Below are 9632 nucleotides of genomic sequence, written 5' to 3' on the forward strand. Positions count from 1 at the left end.
AGATTCAATTTGGTTCATTTATGTCCGAAAACAAGAATAATCTGACACTCTTTATTTGTGTTTTCCAAGTTCAGAGCAGTGTAGCCTATTATTATGTAACGGCTGTAAAGTTGAGGGTACAAGTCCAGCCAGTGATGAATAAGGGGTCCATTTAAGCCTCGCGAGGTTAAATGACCTCCATGTCTAATGAATTGTTTAATGCTTTGGCCCAGTCACAGGTCCAGGGACACTTGTGCTCAGTGTCTTAGTTTGAGAAGAAGAAGAGAAAAATATGTCAGTGCAATTTTAAATGATTGAAATTTTGAATAGAACTAATTTGTTAGGAAACTGAAAGATCAATAGGATTAAAGTAAAGATGGTTATTGCATGTGTTGTTATTTTCTATCATAAAACATGTGTAGAATTAATAAAAATGAAATTGATACAATTTAGAAAAACAACACCTCCATGTCTAGCCCTGATTTCTCAACCATGCCAAGTGATGAGTTGCTGTGATATCAAAGATTAGGCCAAGTAGAGCTAATATGTAGACCTCCGTAAACCGCAATCTGCACACCTGGCTTTAGCCAACATAGCATAAAGACACGCTAACAGTTTTCCTGTTTTATGCTGCATAGAAGTAAAATTGTCAGTTTCTTCAAATTTCAAATTAATTTACAATTTATTGCAGATTTCATTTACTAATTTATTGATCAGATTGACGCATTTAAAAAGTGTAATTCAACGTTTAAAGATATTCTGTTCTTGTTAACGTCATGGTAAACAAAGCAACAACGTCTCATTTGAAATGCTTTATTTTAATCATGAACACCGTTTTGTTTTTTTTACTTTTATTGAGGAGAAAATGTGCACCAACTGACTAACTTCCCATTACGTGAATTTCTCCATAAAGTGCTTGATTTTGAGTGACATTTGCTGACATAGTGATTTTCATTCCATCAGTGTCTCTGCAGACTCGACACCCTGTGCATCCTCGGTTCACTTTGCCGAGGGAAACCGGGCAGATACCCAGGAGCCCCGTGGTTGCCATGTTGATAGGACCTGGAGACAGGGGCTCTGGTGGCTGGAAGTTGGCCTTCTTGTTCTCTAACTGAAGGAGGAGCGTTGCATCCATTCTTACTGTGACTTAGCCTCTGACTACTACGGTGGTCTTCTTCTTCATCTGCTGAATGAATAGGAAAGAATTGTTTCACTTATCAACCATACGTACCGTAGCATCACTGTATAACTCTTGTAAAAGTAACAGTTAGGTAAAGTTTTGTCAAGGACAAGCTAACAGTGTTAGCTATGGCTACTTGGAAGTAACGAGAAAATATTAAATAGGGCAGAAAAATGCTTCATAGTTCAAGACCCAAAGTATGTTTTGTAATTAAAGTTCAACAGATTTTTGTTTTCGTTTATATTTGATCTTTCTTTGTATCCCAATATACAGAATGATCTGGGGTTTTTTTTTATTGTCTAGAATAAAAAAGCCTCACACTCTTGGTTTTGTAGTGAAGTATTGTTGTTCTTTTGTTGCTTTGCAGTCTGTGATGAAGCTTTTCGGGCCTCTTCTAGATCCATTTGTGCCTTCAGCGCTGCTAGTTTGTTCTTTTTCTTGTTCTCCTCATTTTGCTTGAAAAGGACATAAAATAAATTATTATACAACAAGAGTCAAGAAACCACCGTAAAGTGTAGAAATGTAGAATAAGGCATACAGAAATGTACATCAGTTGTTATATTGCTTTTATTCAACTGCTGCTCTTGACAAGCTCTTTGGACAGCTAGGAGCTGTTCTTCTGCTGTCCTCTGCTGGAGTAATGATACTAATACAACTACTGTGGCCACAGACAGATGCCACCGTGGCCTCAGGCGGTCTGTTTGTGCATCTACATACTGTTGGTAAGTTTGAAAGCTGATAGAAAAAAATTAATTGTGAAGGACAAACAAATAACAAGCATGAAAGTTCCTGTTAATCTCTTACCTTTACCTGCCTGAAATTTAATTGCCCCTCTTTATTGAGAGTGGGCAATTTTTTTGACATACAGTATCACATCGTTCTTGAACATATTTTACTCAAATCTCTTTCACTTGACTATGAGTGTCATTCATGTGAAAGTACAAACGTTAGTTATTCCAGAGTACCTAAAAGCACATTAAAGCTATGTGCTGGATAAGAAAGGGGAAAACTCATTTTGGGTTACCGTTTGTAGTTTTTTCTTCAGTTCCACATTAGCTTCTTTGTAGCTTTTGGATGTGGATTGCAAGTAATAAATGGCCAGTCTGAAAGATAAGATAACAGATTATTAGCATCAAAGAACCTTAAACTTTACCACTAAAAGGAAGTGATGACAACATGGTCATGTAATTTAACTTAAGCTGTGCTGAAGAATATTAATGCACTCTGCTGTTGACTCACACCATAAGCAATATGAAGGGTAGCACCAGTCCAGGGTTAGAGGCATAGCTGAACACTTTACTAAACCAGGCAGGGAAGTCCGACTCAAGAGTCTCCTGGATCACATCAAACATACGTTTTTTCCCACTAAGGACAAGAGAATGATTGTGACAGAAGGTCAAGTAATCAGATTGAAAATGCCAGATCCCTTGAACTAGCATTATTACCTGAAGGGTCCACAGTCAAAGGAAGGGGGGATGGTGACAATGGTGTAGATGGCAGGCAGAGTAGACAGGAAGAGGATGACCAGCAACATGGCCATGTAGAAGTTGTTGGAGCCAGAGGCCTTGAAGACCCTTTCCTGCGGCACATTGCAGCACATCACAGCCCAGCACTGCAGGTACATGGACACGTGGAGCCGGAGGACGTTCAGGGCAGGCAGGCAGGGGGCATAGAAAGCACCCATCCTGGAGGAAAAGGTTAGGCACAACACTGTCTGACTGAGTGGAGGACTGACTGAAAGTGCTATTCACCATCACCTTTTAAACCTGCTGATTTTAATAAAACCAGTGTTGTTTTCTCACCATATCATTCCTTGATTGAAGATTAGGCCCAGTACGTTCCCACTGACATCAAACTCAGAGTAGGAAGGCTTTCACAAACAACACAAAAAAGACAAAAAATAACTCAGTTGTGACTCTTATTTTCATAGCCAACATTTAAAGTCACTTCTGGAAAAAGGTACACATTTTTAATGTGTGATCACAAATACACACTGAGACATACAATTTTAGGGGCACAGTCACTGAAATCAATTAGAATAGATGACTCACAAATCCGGCCTCGAGGTCCCAACACCAGCAGTAGTTGAGGAAACGAACAAGCACGGCTCTCAGGAAGTCCCCGATCAGCAGCGTGATGTAGGTTGTCATGGTATCAGATATGATCAGCCTAACAAACTCCTGCAAAGGACGACGTAATCATACATTATGCTTGTATGTATATACATATTAAGTATAACGCAATGGATAATTTCAAAGAAAGTAAAGAAATACTAAATGGTTTCCTGTCTTGATGATATTGGTGGTCATCTTACAGAGGTTATACATTTTTATTTACCACTTTATCACTTTGTATGTGTCTCAATGTTCAGGTTAGTTTACCATTGTGTAAACTAACGTTCTATGTAAGAAATGAAACTGCACTATATGTCCTACCCAACACGAAATACACTATCGTTTCATTTTAATGCAAACCTTAAATCACATGAACTTTGCATTTCTCTCACTTTTTATCAAAGACTTCTAAAAGTAACAGAATGTCATCAGAGGACATTTCTTTTTCCATTTAAAATCATTACTGTATTCAAGCAAATGTAATCAATATATGGTGACACAACATTGTCAGTGTTAAATTAATAAATTGTGACATAATCCAATAGAGTTTAAAACTCCAGTAGAAGATTTTTTTTTTTTAAATGGCTGTCCACTCATTAATACCAAATCAACAGCCAATCACATAACTGCTCCTTCCATGTTTCTGAAATAAATAAATGTAAATATAAAGATAAAAGGTCATAATACTGAGCTGAGTTATCCATTACAAATTTCACAATTCCATGGTTATATTACATATTTAGTTTGCATATGATTATTTCAAAATGCCCTATATTTTTATTTAATATTGATCACTTTGGGTATCCATAATTGTATGCTGTTAACATAATTACATCATACAGTTACATAATCGTTTACACACACACACATGCACACTGACCTGGCCCACCATGGTCTCCCAGCAGGGCCCTCTGGGCACATCAGCAGGCTGGATAGTGATGGCTGGAGCCGTGCTGTTTTCTAATACTGTACCATTGTAAAGACTGGCTTCCCACATGGTTATATTAAACTTAATTATCTTTTCCTCTTCCCTCTGCAACACATATACACACCACAGGTGAAGTATATTATAGAATTATAAAATATCTCACATGTCTACATGATGTAGTTCTCACTTTGAGATTGATCTCATCCATGAGTGCAATGATGAAGGTGTAGAGATTTCCCAAGAAGAGGGCAAAGATGCGACCCAGCTGCCACTGCAGGGCGACACGAGGGTGATAGTTCTCCAGGGTGCTGATGACATCAAAAAGCATGGGGCAGAACATCCCCAGTAATGACATGACCATGTTCACCTGAGAAACACAAATTGATAATAATAAATGTTGTTAATTACAGTTGTGTAATGTCATAAATCAAAAAGGTTTCATGTATCACATAGAACTTGCTCAACATGCATTTCTTTTTCTATACTTATGTCTCTTTGATTCCCTGTCTCCCATTTCTCATTGCTACCTCATTCCTTTCCCACCAGGTGTGATTCTCCAGTCCGTCAAGGGCAAACTTCTGAGAGCGACGCACTACAAAGTAGATGAGGTATCCACTTCCTGCTAAGCAGCACAAGACCAGGAAGTTGGCCAGCACACGCAGAAAACGAGTCAGATGGATGTTGTCATCCTTTCGACTCTCCTGCTCCTCTAAGATGGCCTCCTGCAGAGGTAGAAGGAGGCCATATATATGAATGTGAATGTAAACGGCATCAGTCACTGGACTGTATTAGCTACACTGACCTTGAAACAGGTGGTAATAGAGGCAAACTTATTGTCTGCAGTTTCAGGGTTTCCTATTAAGTAGTCCCAGCTGGTAAACGTTTTCCAGTTAAAATTAAAGCTGTTATCATCTCCGACCCCAGACTCATTTGCATTACGGGCCATCCTTTAAAACAGAAATAATAACGAATTCAGTAAAACATTGTGCCCAAAAGAGATTAATCCTTTGTATGTAGTCATTATAAACGTACGTTCTTATAACCACCATATAGCTATAGGCCACTGTTCCCACACCAACCAGGAAGTATGACAGAGGCATACGGAACTTGAGCCAGCCAATGGCTCGCTGGTTGTTGTAGTAACCATAAAAGAGGACCGAATACTGAGCGTAACCCTGTGGATGCAAATTGTTGTTGAGGTTATGTGCACTAAGAATGAATTATTATTCACATGTAAACTGACACACAAGCCTATGTAACAAAGCAACAAGAGATTGAGGTGAGTGTGATGATACAACTGACTCCAAAGTCCCATAAGACAGCAAAGTCCATGGCACTGCTTGCCTCAGCCCTGGGGACAGTCTTTCTTGGGATGGTGCCATAGGGTCTCCCCATTAATGCCTGTTGGAAATAAGCATAGGAGCAAGGGTTATTACAAAAAAACTCGGCAGACAGAATGAACAGAGAAATACATGACCCGGAAATTATTAACTTGTTTCTGATTTTTTAAAACGCAACGTACAGTACCTCTGGCACCATAACCAGGCCAAAGGTCAGACAAAACAAGATCATGTTGATGCCATACATCCACCTCAGAAAGATAAAATATGAGGCAACTGAGGAGCCAAAATGACCTGAGAGGCAGAGGGAATAAATATGAGGATGATTGTGACACCAGTAATGACTTTCTGTAAGCAGAGAAGCTGGAGAACTAAATGTGAGGCCTGCAAACCATACAGTATAAGCTGTTTGATTCATCTTGCATACAAAGTCTTGAATAATATGACATGAAGTTTGATACTATGAAGAAAAAAACAAAATAAACCAAACTTACTTTCAATCTCCTTTATTTTCATCTCCCATGGAATGCAGGCAGTTTTGAAATTTTCAAAGTCCCGTTGAAACTTCATCCATTTCTAAAACAGAAATATAATTCCAAAAAACATCCATCATATATTCAATAGAATTATTTAAATAACTATATGATTAGATACTGACATCAAGTCAGTCTGGGATGCCTGACCTTGTTCATCATGACCTTGTATGCATAGAGCTTCCTGCCTTTCCCTTTTCCTAAAGCTCCCTCATATTTCTCCACAAACTCCTGAGACTCCCTACAAGGAAGAAGATGATTTGATTCAAAGTGAACCAGAGGCCACATGTTGTGTTACAGCTGATCCTCAGGAGATTCTGACTTTTTCAGGATCCTTATTCAAAGTACATGTCGATGAAAACATGAGTGATTTTACCGTAAAGTCACACGTTTCTTTTTCATTGGCCAAGGTTTTCCCCTCAGAGCTTGGATCAGTTTCTTCCTTTCGTCCACGGCCTCCTTCAACTTCTCCAACTCCTCCGATGACAGAGACTCTGGCCTCACCTCTTTCTCCTCATTGTCCTCTTCATCATTGTCATCTTCCTCACTTGGCTCTGAACTATGGAATAGAAGATGTGTTAAATGTCTTAACATGATAGTTGTGCCCTGCAGAACCCTGCAGAATGGAAAGATCACAACACTTTTCTCAGCAGGAAATCTTTCGATAATACTTTACCTTGTTTCAACTACTTTCTTGTGCTTTTTTCTCTTCACTTCCTGTGCTTTCTCCTTTACTGTATGTTTACCTCCATCCTCTTTTGTCTCTTCTTTTTTGGCACTCCCATGTTTAATTTTTCTCTTGGCATGTCTTTCTTCACCTTCTCCCTCCTCCACCTCCTCCATTTTTCTTGTTTTTTCATTTTTTATGTGCTTCCTTGTTTTTGCCGACTTATCACTTTTTGTTTTGGGCTGCACCTTCTCATCCCTCTCTCTCCCTTTTGCATCTTGATCACTCCTTGTTCTCTTTCTCCTATCCCTTTCTCTTTTCTCAGACCTGGCCTGTGATTCCCCCTCCCTTTCCTCTGCTCTAGATGCTCTTTTTCTCCTCACATTTCCCCTCTTCCTTCTCTCTCTATCACCATCACTTCTTTTTGCTCTGTGTCGTTCCCTCTCATGTTCCTCTTGAAAAGTAGAAACTTCATCTTCGTCACCTGTAGTAAAAACATAGATTCTGTGTTAATTCAATATCAACAATGAAATGCTGTACAAAATATTTACACTCACTCACATCATTGAAACTTTAACGGTTTCACTTTGTTTCTGTCTTGCTATAGTTATCTTACAGTATTGTGAAGTCTGTCATTGTTCTCTACTCAGTTAAACCATGTCTTTTTTTTCTCTCACTGATATATTTTAATCCAGGTAGTATAATCCTGTGATAATAGAGACACGGGGCATGATAGGGTGCAAAGGGAAGTGTAAGTATTACATGGCACTGGGTATGGGGGTTAAAAACTGCAGAAGATGAACTGGTGGAGCAGCGAGGCCAGATGTGTAGATGGTGACAACAGAGCTTCTGGGAGAAGTGAAGGAACATCTGGTGAAAAACAAACCACTCCTATAATCCCAACCCCGGAATAGGATAAAGTGTGGAAATATATATTAAAGAGCATTAGGTCAAGACTCCTGTGCATTCCTAATAATTTAGTTTAATTAGGACATTTCTTCATGATCTGACCAGAAGAAACAGCCTGAACTATAGGAACATGTAGCCATTCATCTAATACCATTAAGAACCCACTCACCTTCAAATTCCAGTCCAATGTCAACTGCCGGAGACAAACAAAGTCACAAATTGACAAAGTTGAGAATATCGATGTTTTCAACATCTATTTGCTATGTCCGTAAATTGCCACCAAGTTATGACAACCGGCATCTGTATATTGTGTGAATATCAATTTGATGTGGTCATTTCTAATAACATGCATGCAAATACTGTGAAATCAGGATCAGTGCTGTTAATTCAATTGTCCACAGTTACGGCATACATGTAGTAAGACAGGAAGGGAATGACTGACATAGATACCAATTGTAGCTGTCAGGGAGACATGTGGATGTGTTGAGTTTGTATGGTGCCGTATGTGGTGCCTCAGGATGTCGTGGTTCATCATGTAATGTCGCGAGGTGGGCCACACCCAGAGTTGACATGGGCCGTTGCATTGTGGGTCGTTTGCTGGCGCGAAAACAGAGAGGAGTGGGCGACCCCAGTTTGAACGGATTCTGCGCGTGGTCCGGGAGGTGCACATGGTAGAGAGTTGATTTGTACATGTGTTTGTGTGTGTTGTTGTTGACCTGAATTTGCATTTACATGTGTTGAATATTATGTAAATTGTTTGTTTGTAGTTTTCACAGTGTCTGAGATGCTGAAGAGAGAGAGAGAGAGAGAGAGAGAGAGAGAGAGAGAGAGAGAGAGAGAGAGAGAGAATGCGGAGAATAAAAGGCATCAATACATCAGTACGAAGCGTCGCCATTCTTGCTGGACCAGTGTAGCTACACCAATCATTTTCAAGGTTTCCCTTGTTTTCAGTTCCATGATAGAGATAAAGTGAGACTCATCTGAGACTTGTAACAAGGCACATACCAGCCTCCATCATGAAACATTCTTCATATTAAACAATAGAAGACTTTTAAAGAATTCCATCCCAATACAATGCAAGCTGGGAACATTGTGAATAAGTTAACAATGTTTTTAAAAAACTTAATTTGATGAGTCACGTGAACGATGAGTTGGTCAACTAAGTTACAAGACTGGACTCAGTCAGTGATCAAAATACAATTTATGATGACATGACTTAAAACTGACAAACTTGTCTAATACACTGAGGTAATCATGAAAGCAGAAGTCTGTTATGAAGTAAACAGTACACATTTTTCTCTTCTTTCATTAATCCATTATATTGTTATGTTTTTCCGTCGTCTCATGTTCATGCTTTTCTTCAGATAAAGTATATCTACGACATAACCAACCCCTTCCTCCTCTGATGACCTCAGCTTTATAAATCCAGTCCTTTTCTCAATATCTTCAATACAATACTGACCCCTTTCACTGGTCGAGCTTAGCCTACCTTACTGTATACCTGGCACTATTGTCCTGCAGCAAAAGGGAGATAAAGAGTACAACAAAGAGGACGACTGACAAATTGGACTGATATTTATGTAGTCGGCCCTTTGATGTGTGTCATTCGTGTAACCGGAGTGGCCAGCGATCGGGTCATTACGGCTGTGTGCAGTAGAGGGGCACAAAAGAGGCAAACAATGGCCTAATGAAGGGAGACGGGGTGGCTAAGGCCACAGGGACGGGCAGACAGCCGAGGGCCAGAGGCCAGCTCCCAAACATGCAGCTAGAAAGTATAAATATATTTGAGGTGGTCGATGGGTAGTCTTATATTGATGATTAAAACCAGAAATCCAGTATAAACAGCTGTGCTGTTTTTACTTGTCTGTTCTATTCATATTAATGAACTAAAGGCTCTACTAACACAATAAATATGAATGTTTTTGTCCAAAGAGAGACTCAAATCATAAATCGCAACTATGTAAAAAACACACTACAAACAC

General features: G+C 39.4%; 1 protein-coding gene across 1 annotated transcript; it reads right to left on the reverse strand.

The window, feature by feature from the left end:
* Nucleotides 1–938: 938 nt before the first annotated feature.
* On the reverse strand, nucleotides 939–8665 carry tmc1 (transmembrane channel-like 1). The gene is made up of 20 exons (XM_068703609.1): nucleotides 8656–8665; nucleotides 7820–7843; nucleotides 6751–7225; nucleotides 6451–6633; nucleotides 6225–6315; nucleotides 6036–6117; nucleotides 5729–5835; nucleotides 5504–5602; nucleotides 5234–5376; nucleotides 5004–5148; nucleotides 4729–4923; nucleotides 4389–4568; nucleotides 4154–4306; nucleotides 3211–3339; nucleotides 2962–3029; nucleotides 2605–2844; nucleotides 2399–2524; nucleotides 2184–2262; nucleotides 1479–1614; nucleotides 939–1162 (listed from the first exon to the last, which is right to left on the reverse strand). The coding sequence occupies exons 1-20, from the start codon at nucleotides 8663–8665 to the stop codon at nucleotides 939–941; spliced, it is 2889 nt and encodes a 962-aa protein (XP_068559710.1).
* Nucleotides 8666–9632: the final 967 nt, after the last annotated feature.

Source organism: Cebidichthys violaceus, unplaced genomic scaffold, assembly GCF_023349555.1.
Source record: "Cebidichthys violaceus isolate CVI_PGR_0920_01 unplaced genomic scaffold, fCebVio1.0.p SCAF_9, whole genome shotgun sequence".
Classification (NCBI taxonomy): domain Eukaryota; kingdom Metazoa; phylum Chordata; class Actinopteri; order Perciformes; family Stichaeidae; genus Cebidichthys; species Cebidichthys violaceus.

Bases quoted from the DNA above. Each gene is read 5' to 3' on its own strand.
- tmc1 (XM_068703609.1), bottom strand. The intron at 6,634-6,750 runs GTAAAGTATTAT...TCTATTCCATAG, and splicing joins AAGAAAGTAGTTGAAACAAG to TTCAGAGCCAAGTGAGGAAG. The intron at 1,615-2,183 runs GTAACCCAAAAT...GTCCTTTTCAAG, and splicing joins TGAAGAAAAAACTACAAACG to CAAAATGAGGAGAACAAGAA.